At 48.3% G+C, this 18,359-nt stretch overlaps 1 protein-coding gene across 1 annotated transcript; it reads right to left on the bottom strand.

The window, feature by feature from the left end:
* Nucleotides 1-329: 329 nt before the first annotated feature.
* On the bottom strand, nucleotides 330-4,341 carry LOC123164774 (bifunctional TH2 protein, mitochondrial). The gene is made up of 6 exons (XM_044582340.1): nucleotides 3,878-4,341; nucleotides 3,698-3,806; nucleotides 2,745-3,032; nucleotides 2,231-2,642; nucleotides 1,833-2,102; nucleotides 330-1,092 (listed from the first exon to the last, which is right to left on the bottom strand). Exons 1-6 carry the CDS (start codon nucleotides 4,213-4,215, stop codon nucleotides 668-670), a joined length of 1,842 nt encoding a protein of 613 aa, XP_044438275.1. The 5' UTR covers nucleotides 4,216-4,341; the 3' UTR covers nucleotides 330-667.
* Between the last annotated feature and the right edge of the window lie 14,018 nt (nucleotides 4,342-18,359).

The following is an 18,359-nucleotide window of genomic DNA, read 5'->3' on the forward strand; positions in this document are numbered from 1 at the left end:
GCGTGCGCGAGTAATTGGTCCAGTATGTATAGCAGCAGGGGCTGTGGGTGTAAGTCCTCATCACAAGATGTCACTTATTTTGAAAAACATGATCGATGCCAAAACATCAATTATAATTACTTTGGAAAAACCGACCGATGCCAAAACATTAATTATAATTACTTTGGAAAGACCGACCGATGCCAAAACATCAATTATATTTACTTCGAAGCAGAGGGAGTATTTTGTTTATCATCCTATGCGTGATTTTACATCTTGAATGTTCTGCCTCCAATCATCTCAGCTATGATCAGTCCCAGGATAAGGATATATAGTCAAACAAACAAACATATAGCAATCTCAAATTTCATTGCCAAAAACAGCTCTATGCTTGCACCTGGGAAACACCTGGAGACAGTATACCACTGTTCTGTAGCGATGCCAGTACAGGAACCACTCCCGCGATTATAAGAAATGATCCCAAATGGAAAGACAACTCAAGTGTAATCAATGACACATTGATCATACAAACTAAACCATTTCAGGACACAGGCTACTCATATAGGAGGTGAATAGCAATGTGGCTTTCATAAAATGGCCACAACGGGGATTTCACGTCTGATTTGCATGAGCTGGTACCAGTCTTTTTGGCAAAGGAAAAGAGAGTGACAAGGGCAGCCAGCAACAATCAGCTGGAATCATTTCCCAGAATGAAGGCCTGTACCTCTGACCAGCTAGAAACCGTATGAAGAACTCCAGATCGCGCCTTGAAAATGGATGCTTCTTGCTTCCAGAGCCGCCTTTGCTTCTCTACCAAACCAGGAAGCAATGGAGCAAAAGAAACACCAAACTGTTTGCCCACTCTCCGCAAGGTTGTGCTTGATCCAACAACAATGCCAACATCTGCTTCCAACAAGCAAAGCAAATCTCCAACTGAGTCCCCGATATAAACAGACAACGATGGTGTTATACTATCCAGGTCACTTTTGATGATTTTGAACTTCTCAACTTTGTCTAGTGGAGACTCTATCTTTCTGTTGATGTGACCAGTTGAAACAGATCCCTCAAAGGTAAACTCGTTGGAATGTATGTTTACTCCATCAAGACAACCAACTGCATGAGGGCATGAGCACATAAAAATTACACGAGTTTTGGCTTTTGACCTTAACATAAAAATACGAGTTTTTGGTATAAAAACACTGCAGCAGACATGTCCAGGGAACACCAACCATTGCCCCCAGAATTAAAGATAACTAGCAAACATATAAAATTGCTAATCTCTGTAGTACTGTTAGTTTTGATCAAGTTGCCAGATGAAGATCACTGTTTGTTCGAAAGAAATAAACCCAAGTTCTGTCAAATATTGGTTGACCCTTACTTGGCAGTTCCTCACAGATCAACATAATAACTAAAAAGACCAACAACAGAACACTGGTACTTTGCTAATTTCTGTAGTACCGTTGGTTTTGATCAAGTTGCCAGATGAAGGTCATTGTTTGTTCGAAAGAAATGAACCCCAAGTTCTGTCAAATATTGTTGACCCTTACTTGGCAGTCACTCGCAGATCAACATAATAAGTAGAAAGACCAACAACAAAACACTGGTACTAACTACATGATACAGTAATCATGGTAAACAGCACTCATAAAGCTATTGCTACTGTTCGAAAAAGATAAGTCCTCTTTTTGCAAGGAACAGTTCAAATGATAGTCAGTCACAAGGTCATACTGATAGCAAAATAATTAATGTACACCAAGGACAAAATTCAACTGTAAAGCTACAAGTTGTAAACATGTAGTGACCATCATCAGAAAGAAATGGAAGAACAAATGGCCAAGGGTTTTCAGCATTACCTGATGAAAAGGCTGACCTAATAAGCTCTGCACACCAGCAGTAGGAAAGAATATGGATATCTAAATTGACCTTCTCCCTTGTCTCTCCAATCTTCTTAAAGAAATTTCGACAACCATCTTGCAGAATAAGCCGCTCCCCGGCTTTTCTGATATCATCTAAGTTCATTCCCCTCAAGACACCGGAATCAATAACCCTAGAATTTGCCTGTCTCTCAAATTCTGATAGCACTTCAAGACCTTTGTATAGTTGATCGTAGTCTACTGACTTTGCTGGAATTAAACAAAAAGCAATCGAATCATCAGCTGGTTATTGCAAGCATGGTTATGCATTATTGGTAAATCGCAAATTTTCATCAGAAATTAATCAAACAGAGAGAGCATTAGAGCATTATGCAGACCTTCTTCTGGAGGAAGTAACTTTTGTATGCATTGCTCATGCTCTTCCATGTACTGATTAGATAGCATATTCCACGAATTTCTCAGGTCTGCTGATTTTGTACGGTCAAGGACATTATCAGACCCACTCTGACTAGCCTTTTGGTGTGACAAAATCGCAATCTCCGCCAAAATGGCAGACGAATCAACAACAGTGCATGTCAAATCAAAATCAGAAAAGATCACGAGCTTGTCTTTGGGATCACGATATCTTGAAAGTGGAGCTACAACAGGTTCTTCGAGGGTCTGAGCAGAGAAAAACTCAACCTCCAGTCTCATAGCTTGTTGGTAGAGCTTCCCAATAATCTCGAGCTCCTCACCAGTTAAAGAGACACTTAGTTTATCAAGCAACTCTTCTATTTGGAGTGCATTACTCTGCAGCGGAGGGGGAAACACGCATGCACTGGTTCTATTAAAGCAGGCCAGTATTACATGCAGAAGTAGGATCGATACATAAATGAATGACATGTTCTATACCTCAAAGTCAGTGGCTGCATACGTATCGAACCATTTCTTGTATGGGTGATTTTCATCTTGTTTCAGGAAAACGCCGAGTTCTTTGCCAAGATATGCATAAAGCCTCATGCACGGAGTCATCGCCCCAACAGTGTACGCAGCAATTTTTGTCTTCTCGAATGGTGTGGCCATTTTATCAGAACCTTTCCCACCATCAACTTTTCCAGCTGCAGTTGCAAGTAAGAAATCAGTGTACTTGGTTGTTGCTGGGCTTGGAGGGATCTCTTTGGTAGGATCAACTCCCCACTCCTGCAAATTGGATAGCCAAGGCAACTAGCTGAGTAATGAAAAGTCTTGGTATTAAAAAGAAGATCCTTGTGGGGAAGAAAATTTAATTAATACAGTAGCAATCAGTATACGAGAGTATAATCCAGTCCAAAGGACTATTATATACATACATATAACTGTAGCACACGGCGTGCAGTAAAACTGTGATTTAACTCTCTGGCAGGACCTAAAAATGAAACCAGATGGCACCTGCCGAGCATTTTGTTTGTAGATGTAAAATTTCGAACTTCATACTCCAGTGAAATATGTATATGATTTACAGTTGATATAGTTGAAATCATCAGGTATGACTTAAATAATCATGACCAATAAAACAAGTAAACAACAGCAAACTTCAATATAAGAATCAATAGCTGGGTTGTTAAATGCACGGACAGGTTTGTTACATTGTATCTTAAATATATGAAAAGAGGCTCTATAAGATAATAGCAATTGTACGTGGAATCCGACTATACAAGGTATTTCATATGATACTATCCTGAACAAATTGGTTTCTATCAACGTTAGTAGCATGCTGGACATCCGTTTTTATCATTATATGCAAGAGGGTCAGATCGGGTCGTGGGTGCAGGCAGAGCCTCCGAGAGGGACAAGTAAATCCTAATCAATGGCGAGGAAATCAGGACCTGGAGTACGGAAGAGTGGAGGTTGAGCTCGCGGACGATGGCTTTCCGAAGGGCGGAGATGGTGGCCTTGTCATCGTCGTCGTCGGCGCACTCCTCGGCCATCTCGTAGCTGATGGTACGGAATGGATCAGATCCAGGGTAATCAGAATGTAAAGGCGAGATTGAAGGGGAAAGGCTTACGCGCGTGCGAAGGCGTGGAGGAAGTGGGCGTCCTGCGCGAGGTAGTGGCGGAAGGAGTCGAGGCGGAGTGACCCCGCGGCGAGGGAGAGGAGGAAGGGCGTGTACGTGGCGAAGGCGGCCTCCCGCGAGGAGGCGGCGATCCAGAAGCGGCGGGCGGCAGAGCCCTCGGCGACGGCCGCCGCGGAGGAGGAGGTCGTCGACATCTGCTTGTGGTGGCTGGTGGGGCTGGTGCGCGTGACTCCTGGCCAACAAGAGGATAATGAGAAGAAGGATTTGGTTGTTGGATTTGGGCTTGGGAGTAGCGCTGGCAGCGGGAGGCGCAGGCGGAGAAGGCGCATCCGCCTCGTCCTCGCCGCCGATTGAATTGGAGGAGGAGGCAAGTGGAGTAACCGGCCGCCGGCAATGCGTGCGGTCTCCCTTCCCTTCCCTTGGTTGCTGTCCAACACCGTACGCACCGTAATTGTTGGAAAGATAAAAAAAGATCCAACTCGATTTTGCTGCTGCAAGGAAACTTCCTAGACTTCAATTTTTCTTTTTCTTCACTCTTGCGAGGATTCTCCTCGGCCAACTCCAACGCACAAACACGCATTCATTCATTTGGATCAGCCAGCCGGACACCAACGTCTGTTTTTTGTCTGACAGACCATAGGGCGCCCAACACAACAGACCTATTCAACATTTATGATTTATAAAAAATCAACATTTCGAGACATAAAATATTTCACACCAAAAGTACACGGACTTAATTTAAACATAGTCCCAGCATTTCAACATTTTAATTTAAACTTAAAAAGATAAAATAAAGGCCATGGATCTACTCCTCACCTCGTCCGCAGTGAGGTAGACAAAGGGCAGTGACTGCCACGAGAACGGCCATGGGGCAAGTGGCGACGACGTGTGCAGTGTTGTTGCAGCGAGCGGCACCTACTTCGGCTCAGGCTGTTGCTACACCACCGGTCGCCTCTCTGGTGACCACGTCTCTGCGCCCACCCACACAGTTAGCACGGACACAATCTCTGACGCGCAGGGCATTCTAGTCGTCGTCGTCGTCCACGTCCAGGTTTGCCCCTCCAACGTCGGGTTCCAGCGCATGGCCGGCTCCTCCTCTTCTTCATCTTCCTCCTCCTCCACCACCCCATCCTACGGCTTGGGGACAGCAACATCGCATGCGTCCGATAAGGCCTGCACCTTCGCCAGGCACTACTTACTGTGAAAATGCTTTTTGGTGGGATCACATTAGTGGCGGGCGATGTCAAGAACTCGCCATAGATATTTCGAAAAAATCCAGTGGCAGGTGGAATAAAACGCCAACCACTTGAAAGTGCTAGTTATCGACTAGAGGAGGGGTGAATAGGCGATTTTTATGAAAGTCTTCAAAACACGAGGTCTTTGAAGACAAACAATTAATATAAACCTATATGATATGCAGCGGAAGATGAACTACACTAGACAGGCCATAGACAAGTAAGCAATATAGTGAAAGCACGAAGACTAATAGCAGCTAGGTAATATGGATTGGAATGGAAAACAGTATGAAGCCAAACAAGTAATAGTCTTCGCAAAGTGAAGTCAAACAGATCAAGCAAGCAAGCAATGACTTCACGAAGACAAACTGAAATGTAGAAAAGGTAGGGGATAGAACCAGTAGCTTGGTGAAGACAAGAATTTGGTAGACCAGTTCCAGTTGCTGTGACAACTGTACGTCTGGTTAGGGAGGTTGAGATTGAACTCAGAAGACTGTGTCTTCACCTTATTCTCCTTCAGCTAAGGACACCCAGTCCTCGCCCAGTCACTCTGTTAAGTCTTCAAGGTAGACTTCCAAACCTTCACAGACTCTGTTCACTGGCGATCCACAATGACTCTTGGATCCTCAGAACGTGACACCTAACCGGCTAGAGGATACACAGTCATCAAGTGTAACAAGTCTTCAGGTCACGCGGACAGAAAGACTTCAGTGATGCCTAACACTCTTTGGCTCTGGGTGTTTTGGGCTTTATCCTCGCAAAGATCTCTCTCTCAAAGGCTTCGGAGGTGGGTTGCTCTCAAACGACAAAAGCCGTGCACTAACTCTAAGCAGCCACCAATTTATGGTGTAGGGGGTGGGCTATTTATAGCCAGGAGGCAACCCGACATGATATGTCCAAAATGACCCTGGGTCACTAAGGAACCGACACATGTCCAACCGTCGGATTTCAAACACACGCGGCAGCTTGGCTTGGGCTACAAGCAAAGCTGACTCATCCAACTTTGGATAAGATTTGCTCTCATTGTCTTCGCTCGAAGATATAGGATTTTGGTTGAGCATCACATCAGTCATCTGACTTTGTTCACTTGGACCCCACTTAACAGTTCGATGGTTCCTATGACTCAATAAAGAAGAAAAGGAAACTACGAAAGAAACTATGTCTTCGCACTCCATAGTCATCAAGTGAATGTCTTCACTGTCATTATCTTCAACGTGAATGTCTTCACGGACCACCATTGTCTTCATACATTTTTAGGGGTCATCTCTAGTAGGTAAACCGAATCAATGAGGGACTACTACCTGTGTTATCCTGCAATTCTCACAAACACATTAGTCCATCAACCATGTTTGTCGTCAATACTCCAAAACCAACTAGGGGTGGCACTAGATGCACTTACAATCTCCCCCTTTTTGGTGATTGATGACAAACTAGTTGAAGTTTTCCACGAGGATAAAAGTATGTGAAATTTAAAGTACATGGGCATTGTCTTCATAGGTTGAAAGAGACTCCTCCGGAAGATGTGCATATAAATGTTTTGCCTTTGAATGCAAATGCACATGGAAGGTTTTGCTTTGTGGAGATCTTCTTCAACACATGAAGACAATTCATCATGCATACACAAATGTAATGAAGATAATGAAATGCATAATGAGAAATGGGTGTGTGCATAATGACTTCATGCAGGATTTATCATCGCATTCTAAGGTAGCAGCAAAAGTGGCAGACGACCATCAAGTTTAAGTGTTACAACTCAAAAGCCAATAGTTCAAGAATGGGAGTTATAAAGACTTAGGCAAAAAAAATAAGCACCCGACCCATATGGACCTTCTTGAAGACTATCAACTCATATGCTTCTCCCCCTTTTGTCAGTAATGACCAAAAAGGTTTGAAGACATAGAATGTCTACTCGTTCCCAGGCGGTGAAGATGTTGGGGCAGCAGGGTCGACGTTGGAGTTGGGCGGTGCAGAGGGGCCTGATGCTGAATCATGGTGCAGTGAAGCCATCGCTGGTGAAGTGGCGTCGTCCTCTTCATCTATGACTCGCGCAACAACAGTTGGAGCCGAAGATGAATATTCAGAATCTTCAAGGGAAGGAGTTGGACGCCAACTTGCTGATTGGGGAGGTCTGGAGTCAAACTTGAAACGTTCAGTGAAGCATCTTCTCGAAGATCGTCTTCAGAACAAAGCATCATGAGGCTCTTCCAGGACCGCCGACAGGCTTCATGTGCAACAAATGAGTTCTTGGTTGCAAGGTTGCGAATGCAATTGACATCAACGAGAAGACTCCACATCTGGCGCTTCAGCCAGTCATGATGCCTATCCTGCTTCTAGTGAAGTGATACAAGAAGCTCTCTGCCATTCAGGACACGAGCACGCTTCTCGGGCCTTTGAGCTACCATGATGGCTGTGGCATCAGTGTTTGCACGATGCGGTAGACGAAGTTGACCAGCAAGAGGACCAGCTGGAGCAGGAAGATTAGGCACATGAACTCCTTCAATAGGTTGAGTGAAGCTTTGGAAGGCAGCATTGTCTTCACGAACAGGCTCCTTTGCAGGCTCTGGGTATATGGCTTCATGTGACATGTCAACTTCAGGTAGAAATACGACATGGTTGCGTGCTGAAGCTTGATAGTTATTGTGGAGTGAAGCTTAATGAGCCGCATAACCCATGGAGCATAAAACTTGAAGCCAAACAGATCAATTCCTGAAGCAGCCAACTAGCGGATGAAGAAGTCTTGAGTGTTGAATCTGATGCCATTGATGATATAGAAGACCAATGTCTTCATGGTGCCCTCAGTTTTGGTGTGAGGAGAATGACCCTTGATTGGCCACAGAGTATATGCCTCAAGATGTGATATATAGTACGGGGCAGGTACTCAAGGTCTTGGACATAGAATTCCTTAGGGTATTCAGCGTCAATTGGCAAAGGCTTCATCATGCTGAGCATTTGACTCATATTGGGCTCAGGCTTCTAGAAGATACTCTGCAGTTCTTACTCATGGCGCTGACAACCTGGCTCATACAGATCACCAGGAGTGGGCAGGGAAGTGAGCTCGATGATATCTTGAGCGTTAGCTTCATGATGGACATCCCCTATCATCCACTCAAGGACCCATGTCTTCGGATCCCTGTTGTAGACTGATATGTGGAGAGTGGCAAAGAATTGCAGTAGTAGCTCTTCATTCCAGTGCTCCTTGTCAACGACAAACGGGAGCAGACCAACTTCGCAGAAGCAATCAAGAACCTCTTCAAGGCATGGTAGCCCAGCAATGGCATCATAGTCGAGACGCTTGTGGGGAAAGATTTTGTCTTGATTTTACAGAATGCATGAATAGTAGCTCCTTTCCTGGTGGCTCCAGAACATATCAGAGGAGATTTTTGGCTTCTTGTATGGATTCTTGGCAGAGTCGAAGAAGGTATTGTGCTCTCTGAAGCTCAAGACATTGAAGGCACCCTAATTTGTAACAACACTTGGAAGCCTTGCCAGTCTTGGCTTCGGCTTCTCGGTCTGAGGCCTTTGCTCAACATGGTAATCATATTGGGGACCATGAGCAACTGGAGGCGTCATAATTAGCCATTTGATGCTGACTAGCTCGCCCTCACGGTTGAAGGCCCTTGCCATCATGTGTGGAACAGGAGGAGCAACAACAACATCAGAGGTGGATGGATGCACAGTGTCTTCAACATCATCATTGGATTTAGGCTGCACATTATCTTTAGCCATGACAACATCATTGGCTTAAGTGGCAGCATCATTAGCATCATTAGGCTCAGGAGCTTCAGTGGTCTGGACAATTGGCGGGTCAGGCACAATCACTTCTTCTTCTTCAACTGGATCAGCGGTAGGGGGGATAACTTCACGATCTTCTTCTTCATTGTCATCGGCTGATGCAGCTAGAATATCTTCAGCCTCTTTGGCTTTAAACTCATGAGCAGTAACTGAAGGGATTGCTTTAGGAAACACTTGGTGTGCAACTGAGCTTGTGGTGTGCACATCCTCTTTAGGTATGCTGGACATGGAGACAGTGAACCTAGGGCCTCTGCGAAGCCTTCGGAAAGAGGGCGGCGCCTTTGGTGAAGAAGTGGTCTTCTCCATGTCTTCTGGAGTCTCTTGCGGGGTCTCAAGCAACGGAGTGGTGACATGAGCGGGTGGAGTGCGAGGAATGACTTCATGTAATGGGGAGTTGGGGTGGTGCTCTTGCCAGAACTCATCTTGTGCGATTGGCGTCATGGGACCGCCAATGCTGATATGTTCACTTCTCGTAGGAGCAGGCGATGATACCGGATTGGGCATGAGCTGAGGAAGGACTACATCATCTTCAACATTGTCATCATGACCAATGTCTTCAGCTATGATGGAGTCAGCAGTTGGAATGTCTTCAGTCTCTTGAGCCTCTGTGGTAGCAGGCTCATGCACGACGAGGCGACGTTCACGGTTGGTGGAAGCGGACAATGCAACAGAAATAGGCTCAATGAGCACTGGTTCTTGGGGAGCAGCACGTTCTCTGCGAGAAGACTTTGTCTTCAGCTTCTTTTGGGATGGAGCAGCATCAGAAGTTTCTTGATGCTTCCTCTTCTTGGCTTCAGCCTCAGCCAGCTTAGTCTTCTTCTGCTCAGAAGCTGCTGAGGGGACCTTTGGCTTCGATCCAGTCATGCTGGCAGGGAAGACAATGCTTGGTCTTTCCTATCGTGGGGCTTCGGGTTCAGCATCAGCAGGCTTCTTCTTCTTCTTGGCAGCCAACTTGGGGTCAATGCCTAGATGTCCCAGAGCCTTTCTCTTCACAGCCTCATAGTGAGCCTGGACGCATTTCTCGACATAGTACTTCATGCGCTCACGTGAGCATTTGGCTTCATCACGTTTCTTCTGGAACTCAGCCTTGAGGTCAATCACCATTTGCTTGAAGTTCTGAACATCAATGACACTGAGCTTTGCCATATGCTTCTTGAACTGGGCCTTCTCATAGTCAATTTTGTTTTTCAGCTCAACAATCTTCTAAGCTATAGCAAGTTCCTTGGCTATGCAGCCGTGAAATGTGACACTGATGTCAATGGGCGGATGCAGATCATCAATGGTGAGAGTGGGATCTTCAAACCATTCATCGATGAAATTGTTGAGAATATCTGCATCAAAGAGAGGCAAATCCTTGAAGATTTTGGCCTCCTGCTTGCTCTTGATGAGCATTTCCAGAGCATCATCAGCAAGATTTTCATCGGTTGACAGATCGATAACATTCTCTTCATTTAGCAGAATGCTAGCAGGGGTGAGGTCATGTCCAGAAATCTTCTTGGGCTTCTTGGACTTCTTGGAGATGCGAGATTGATCTCAGACTACACACTGGATTCAGGAGGTGTAGATTTCAATGGTTCCACACTTGAAGCTTTTGAAGCCTTAGCCTTCTTCTTTGGCTTCGGGGGCTCAGGAACTTCAGCATGTTCCTCTTCTCCAGCAGCTTCTTCAATAGTGGCCCTTTGCGCAGCTATGTGGGAGAGGATCCCGTTAAAGCTATTGAAGGGACCAATGATATTCTGGTCAGCTTCACGACTGCCATCTGGCCTTGGAGCTGCTGGACTAGTGTTGAAGTCAATCCCCAGGTCCTTCTTGTTATGCACTGCAGAAGCCCTTGCAAACTGAAGATTTTGCTCAAACAATTCATCTTTGCGACACAATCGGAGACTGGATGGGTCGGCATCTTCAGGCTGAGGTCCTCTGACCATGCAAGGATAAAAGCCCTTTGCAATGGCTTCAGCCTTCGTCTTGGGGTGCAGTTTCCTGTACACAATGTCGGCCCATGGTGGCCTCACTGCATTATTCTCGGCGTACTCTGAAGTCACAAAGTGATATAGGAACCATTGTTCCGCCCAGTATCTGCGAATCCATTGAACTCGAGACTTGCGCTCCCCGTAGGTTTCTTCTGGGTCAGTCTTGTATATCTCATACAGATCTGGTGGCAAATCCTTAGCGGTGTTACCACGGCGCTGCCTGCCACCCTTCTTTTTAGATTTTCCGCCAACCATTTGATTCAGAATGAAGGGCTTCACAACAGTGTTTGGCTTCAATCTACTTGTCAGACAAGAGCTGGCTTCAGGTGATTCAATGTGATGCTGTAAGAACTCTGCAAATGAATGTAGACTATGAGAGCCAAGGGATTCTCCCACGGACATGGATAGCGAGCTCTTCCTTCATCTTGACGTCACGGACGCCGTCAGAGAACGCAGAGATGATGGCCTCGTCCGTGACCTCGGGGATCTTGAGGCGGGTGTTGTTGAAGCGCTGGATGTACTTCTGGAGGGTCTCTCCTGGTTGTTGCTTGATGCGGCGCAGGTCACCCGCGGCCGAAGGGCGGTCGCGAGTGCCCTGGAAATTGGCGACGAAGCGGTCGCGCATCTCGTCCTAGGAGGAGATCGAGCCGTGCTGCAGGTTCAGGAGCCAGGAGCGGGCTCCATCCTTGAGATCCATGGGAAACCAGTTCGCCATGACTTTCTCATCGCCGTTGGCTGCTTCGACGCTCAGCTCTTAGAGCTGTAGGAACTCCGCGGGGTTGGCGGTGTCGTCGTAGCGAGGAGGCAGATTCGGCTTGAACTTGCCTAGCCAGGCGACGCTACGCAGCTCGGGGGTGAAGGCGCGGCAGCCAGCCGTAGTTGTTGGGGCCCGTTTGGAGGTGGAGCTTGGTCTTGGCGAGGTCCACGCGGCGCCGCTGCGGGCGGCGCGCGGTCTTGACGAGGTGGCGCGGGGAGCACAGGTGCAGCTTCTCGCGGCCGCGGGATTTCTTGGCTGCTTCTCTCTTCGCACGCGAGCACCAGGCGTGGTGGATCACGCCGCGGGACCGCGCGCCTTGGTGCCAAGGCACCATCTTGAGGCAGTGGTGGCGGAGGCGCGCCATGAGCCTCATCGCCCGTGGTTGGCTGAGGGTGAGGTAGAGAGAAGGACGGTGCCGGAGAGCCCCCTGCGGCACGGACGAGCTCGGCGACACGGTCGATCCATTCCTCGTAGAGGTCGTCGATTGGGCGGTAGCATAGGAGTTCGTTCGCCGCGAGGAGCGCGGCCCGCGCCTCCATGGGAGCACAGCGCGCGTGCGACGAAGAACCGGCCGGGGTCAGCGATGGAGTGGCGGTGTGGCCGTCCTGCCGTACCGATGGATGCAGCGAGGACACCCGCTGCTCGTTCCCCGCCGGGCCGGTGGCAGCGTTGGCGGCGGGAGGCGGAGAACGACGAGGTGGCCCGCCGATGGGAGCCGTCTGAGCAACACGGGCGGTGAGGGCAGCCCGACGCTCAGCTCAAGCACGGCAAGCGTCCGCCATGGAGACGACGGAGCGACTGATCGACGAGAGGGAGGCTACGGTGCACCCCTACCTGGCGCGCCAAATGTCGGATGTGGGGTTCCGGCAAACCCTTAAGGTTCGAACACTGGGGTGCACGCGGAGTCTTTCCCTCCTACCGATCTACGCCCTAGCTCGCTAAGATCTTGCGGACGAACTCGACGAACTCACAGCACAAGGAGACACGAGATTTATACTGGTTCGGGCCACTGTTGTGGTGTAATACCCTACTCCAGTGTGGTGGTGGTGGATTGCCTCTTGGGCTGGTGATGAACAGTACAGAGGGAAGAACAACCTCCTGAGATTGAGGTGTTCTTGTGCTTGGTGTCTTAGCGGGTGAGGGCCGGGTGAACTACTCGATGCCCTCTATTGTGGTGGCTAGCTCTACTTATATAGGCCCTGGTCCTCTTCCCAAATATTGAGCGGGAAGGGAGCCAACAATGGCAGGCAAATTTGAAGGGGGACAGCTAGTACAAGCTATCCTGACAAAAGCGGTCTTCGCGTGCGAAAGGCTCTGGTGGTGACGCCGTCTTGGGCTCCACGATGACATCCGTCTTGCCATCCTCCTGGTCTTGGTCTTGTTGCACCGATATAGCAACCTTTGCCTGATGCCTCGGTACTCCTCGCCTGCGCCGGCCTTCTTAGCACCAACGAGGAAACAAGGACGCTACGCGCGCTGGCGCCCGCCTGGTGTCGATCGTCATGGCTCACGTCACGAGAGCCTTGTGAGGTTTGCCCCGCCTTGATATCTCCGCTCCTCGTGAGCCTGCCTGACTAGGCCACTCCTGAGGAGGTCTTGCGTTGTCCGCCTCGCGAGGCTTGGCCCCTCGCGAGGGTCTTGGATGCCTTGTTGATGAAGATGGGGCGTACGGCCTGCTGGCTTAGCCACGCCGTGGGCCGCAGGCAGGCAAGTCTGGGGACCCCCGTTCCCAGAACGCCGACAACATACATTAAGTTGTATCCAAGGGATTCAACAAGCATCACTTTGTCCATGTGTTGATCCTTTGAGATAGCAACTCTACCCAGGCCCAATACCTTGCTTTTTCCAGTGTCAGTGAATGTGATGTGGCTTTTAGTAGATGGACGTAGGGTTGAATCCATGAGAAGATTTCGATCACCAGTGATGTGGTTAGTGCATCCACTGTCCATTATCCACTCAGTAGCTTTCAGAGTCGTACCTACAGTGCAGTTAGTGGGATAGGCTTCACCAAGAGTATTGTGAAGCACAAACATATAGCGAACAAGCATGCTATCAAAGTTAAGATTCTTGTTTGGTAAGATAGGATGCTCATCAAGAAACCCTGGGACGAAATATATGGTAAGACCATTCTGGCACTTTATCTTGCATCCCACAAGATGTTTTAGATCCCCAGCATTGGCGTCAGAAGTCTTTGATTTCCGGCTGGAGACCTTTCCCTGCAAGAGAAGTTAATTCTTCTTAACAACCCACATCTTCAGGGGTGGCTTAGAAGCAATAAGTCTAAATGCAGCATCTGAGAACTTTTTCTTTGGAGCCCTAGCAAATAGTTTTGCAGGAGGTGAATAATACTGATAAAAATATGCAGAAAAGTTCTTTGATCTGTGAACATAGTGGTTAGAAGAAACACGCTCATATTCATGAGTCTGATGATAGTTTCCCTGCAAAACATTGGCGTTAGGGTGGCCTTGTGAGGTCATTTGTCTGTTTGAAGCCTTTGGGCCATGTGAAGCCTTTGGTCTGGGGTTTATCTTCTTCCCTGATGGTGTCATGATGACATTCACAGGAAGTTTCTCAAGACAACTCTTGGGCACCGAGATCTTCTTCAAAGGTGGCCCGTTCCTGCAGTTAGTACCAATAAACCTGGCAAACACTTCACCATTCTGATTCTTAAACGGCTTATAATTTGCTTCAAAGGATTCATCAGTGATAATGGGGTTAGAACAAGTGAAGCCAGATAAGGTGGATGGGTCCACTGAAGGATCCTTTGCAGCAACCCATGTGGTTTTGGGGTACTGCTCAGGCTTCCAGTAAGAACCATCAACGTTCATTTTCCTCTCGAACCCAACACCCACTTTCCTAGGGTTTCAGTTCCGAATCTGTTTCTTGAGGACATCACACAGTGCACTACAAAAAAAGACACATCCATGACATTTTGGGCCGAACGAATTTTTTCCTGTCATGCTTATGACACTTCTATGATGATAATTGTGACAAAACCCAGTATCATCATAGATGTGGTGGGCTCCTACTTCTATGACAAAAAATCATGACAGAAATGGGCTTTTCGTCCTGGGCGGGCTGGAGACGCAGCTGCATGACATTCTTTGGGCAGTCCATGACGGAAAAAACCGTGGTAGAAGCGAGGGCGAGGAAAATATCGGGGAGTTCCCGGTTACGGTGGGTAGTCGGGGCCGAGCGATGCGCGTTACTCTCGTACACGTACGCGCGTGTGCGAGGCATTGGGATCTAACTGAACTCGAGAGAGGCGTTCTCCTACTGAACCCGAGCGATTGCACTGCAGGCTACGCGTTAGTGAACCCAAGCGATCGATCGATATGGCTGTTAACTCAACCCGATCGAGCGATTCCTTCGCTACTGCTGCTAACTGAAGCCGATCGAACCTGCTACCACTTGATGAACAGTGAGCGTTGTTGGGGGGTTGGATGAACAGTTCCCAGTGGGGGTTGGATGAACAAAACCCCGTGGTAGTAGAGGCCGTTTCCGCTGGATGAACAGGACCGTGATCGAGCCGGTTGGGGGTGGACGAACAGGACCCCGTGGAGGGCTAGATGAACAGGATGACCCCATGGAGGGCTGGTTGAACAATAGCCGGTGGAGGGTTGGATGAACAGTAGCCCGTGGAGGGGTGGTTGAACAGGACCCCGTGGAGAGGGCTGCTTGAACAGTAGTGTAACGCCCATGATGCGGCTATATCTCCCACGTGTCGAGGCATGACTTAGAGGCATAACCGCATTGTGGTTTTGTCGCAAGAAGGGTCATCTTCACACAATCCCATGTAATGAACAAGAATGGGATAAAGAGTTGGCTTACAATCGCCACTTCACACAATACATAAATAAATCATACATCAATCAGAGTACACACATAGGTCCGACTACGGAACCAAAAGAAAAGAAGACAACCCAACTGCTAGATCCCCGATCGTCCCAACTGGGCTCCACTATTGATCAACATGACAGTAACGACCAAGGTCCTCGTCGAACTCCCACTTGAGCTCGGTGACATCGCCTGCACTGGTCTCATCGGCACCTGCAACTGTTTGGAAGTATCTGTGAGTCACGAGGACTCAGCAATCTCACACCCGCAAGATCAAGACTATTTAAGCTTATAGGAAGGAAAGGGTAGTGAGGTGGAGCTGCAGCAAGCACTAGCATATATGGTGGCTAACATACGCAAAAAGAGCGAGAAGAGAAGCAACGGAACGGTCACCAACTAGTAATGACCAAGAAGTGATCCTGAACTCCTACTTACGTCAAACATAACCCAGAAACCGTGTTCACCTCCCGGACTCCGTCGAGAAGAGACCATCACGGCTACACACGCGGTTGATGCGTTTTAATTAGGGTCAAGTGTCAAGTTCTCTACAACCGGATATTAACAAATTCCCATCTGCCACATAACCGCGGGCACGACTCTCGAAATTTTAAACCCTGCAGGGGTGTCCCAACTTAGCCCATTATAAGCTCTCACGGTCAACGAAGGATAAACCTTCTCCCGGGAAGACCCGATCAGTCTCGGAATCCCGGTTTACAAGACATTTCGACAATGGTAAAACAAGACCAGCAAAGCCGCCCGATGTGCCAACAAATCCCGATAGGAGCTGCACATATCTCGTTCTCAGGGCAACACCGGATGAGACTAGCTACGAGTAAAACCAGACCTCAAGTTTCCCCAAGGTGGCCCCGCAGGCAGCTCGGTTCGGACCAACACTCGAAGGAGCACTGGCCCGGCGGGTTAAAATAAGATGACCCTTGAGTCTGCAGAACCCAAGGGAAAAGGGGATAGGTGGTAGCAAATGGTAAAAACCAAGGTTGGGCCTTGCTGGAGGAGTTTTATTCAAAGCGAACTGTCAAGGGGGTCCCATAAATCACCCAACCGCGTAAGGAACGCAAAATCAAGGAACATAACACCGGTATGACGGAAATTAGGGCGGCAAGAGTGGAACAAAACACCAGGCATAAGGCCGAGCCTTCCACCCTTTACCAAATATATAGATGCATTAATTAAGATAAGAGATATTGTGATATCCCAACATATCCATGTTCCAACATGGAACAAACTTCATCTTCACCTGCAACTAACAACGCTATAAGAGGGGCTGAGCAAAAGCGGTAACATAGCCAAACAATGTTTTGCTAGGAAGGGTGACAAAGGTTAGAGGTTCATGGCAATTGGGGAGGCTTGATAAGCAAGTGGTAGGTAGCGCGACATAGCAATAGAGCAAACAACTAGCAAGCAAAGATAGAAGTGATTTCGAGGGTGTGGTCATCTTGCCTGAGATCCCGCTAGGAAGAAGAACGAGTCCAAGAAGAAGACAAACGGATGTAGTCGAACGAATCCTCACAACTCCGGAACGAAACCGAAGGTAACGAGAGAAGCAAACCGGAAAGAAACAAACAACATAGTAAACAACCACCACATACACATGGCATGATGCAAAAACAAATATGATGCATGTCCGGTTTAATGAGGCATAGCATGGCAAAGTGCACAAACGAAACTACAAGTTAAATGGAGCTCAATATGCAACGAGTTGCATATTGACGAAACACCACATCAATTGTTTAGTTCTCTCGGTTATGTACCCAACAATATTAAATGTTGATTAACATGGAAAGAGGTGAAGCATAAGTAAACTAACTATCTAGGCAATTTAAATGAGGCCAGAACAACAAACAACAATTCCGATAAATCCTCATGACATTTAGCAATTTAATACAAACACAATTTTAAACATTTAAATGTTGTTATCATGATGCGGATGACAATGCAAGTTTTAAGCAATTTTATGAAAATGTTGACATGAGCATGTTATGAAGCATTTGTCACCGTGGTGGAAGAAAGGGGTGCCACGGCAACGAATCCGAAAATGATGCCACGACAACATATCGGTTCCGATAGCTCATGGAGATACCGGTGCAAAAGGAAGCGTGGCGTGAGCGTGCCATGCAAGATGGTGGAGTGATCCCGGTTACCGGGTGTCCCACAAGACGGTGGCAAGGAAACGAGTTACAGCATGCGACGAACAAGTCGGGCACGGTGCAAACGCAAGAAACTCATACAACGCATGCATTCGTTCACGGGCGGTCGTCTCGGGGTTATACCTTCGAAGCATGCATTTTCGGAGCGGTTCAAAATCGTCGAGGGAAGTAGTGGTTCACGAGCCGTAGTGGAAGTAGTCGTTCTCGCGACGGTAGTGGAAGTAGTGGTACACGCGGAGGTAGTCAAACTTGACGGTTCCGTTACACGGGTCTTCGACGATGGTAGTGGTACACACGTTCGGGAAGCAGTTTACGGCGTTGGTAGATGTACACGGCAATCGTAGTGGTACTATGCGTCATCGGACTTGTCGAATCCAAACTCTTCGAGGGCCGTCGTGGTACTTGGCGCTTGCGGTGTGTTGCTTGGGGGCAACCAGGGGTGCTTGGCAGGTTCCCCACGAAGATGCATCGATGGCGCTCGAAGGCAGCAGCGAGGAGGCGAATGAGGCCGCTGGGACTCGAGCGATGAGTGGCGTGCGGCTGCTGGCGAATGGGATCCAGGCCGACGGGGTCAGGCGAGGCCAAGGCGGCGAGGCGGCCATGGAGGTGGGGCGCAGCACGGCAGTAGGACGGCGACGGCTGCAGGGCGCCGGCGGCGGGTGGACTTGGCGACTTCAGCAGGTCCTAGAGGGGTCGCCGGGGCTTGGCGGACTTGAC

The sequence above is a fragment of the Triticum aestivum genome, chromosome 7D, assembly GCF_018294505.1.
Source record: "Triticum aestivum cultivar Chinese Spring chromosome 7D, IWGSC CS RefSeq v2.1, whole genome shotgun sequence".
NCBI lineage: Eukaryota > Viridiplantae > Streptophyta > Magnoliopsida > Poales > Poaceae > Triticum > Triticum aestivum.

Coding starts and splice junctions, on each gene's coding strand:
- LOC123164774 (XM_044582340.1), bottom strand. CDS start 4,215: ATGCGCCTTCTCCGCCTGCGCCTCCCGCTGCCAGCGCTACTCCCAAGC. Junction 2,103..2,230: donor GTTACTTCCTCCAGAAGAAG/GTCTGCATAATG, acceptor GTTTAATTCCAG/CAAAGTCAGTAGACTACGAT. Junction 1,093..1,832: donor TAGGTCAGCCTTTTCATCAG/GTAATGCTGAAA, acceptor GCCCTCATGCAG/TTGGTTGTCTTGATGGAGTA.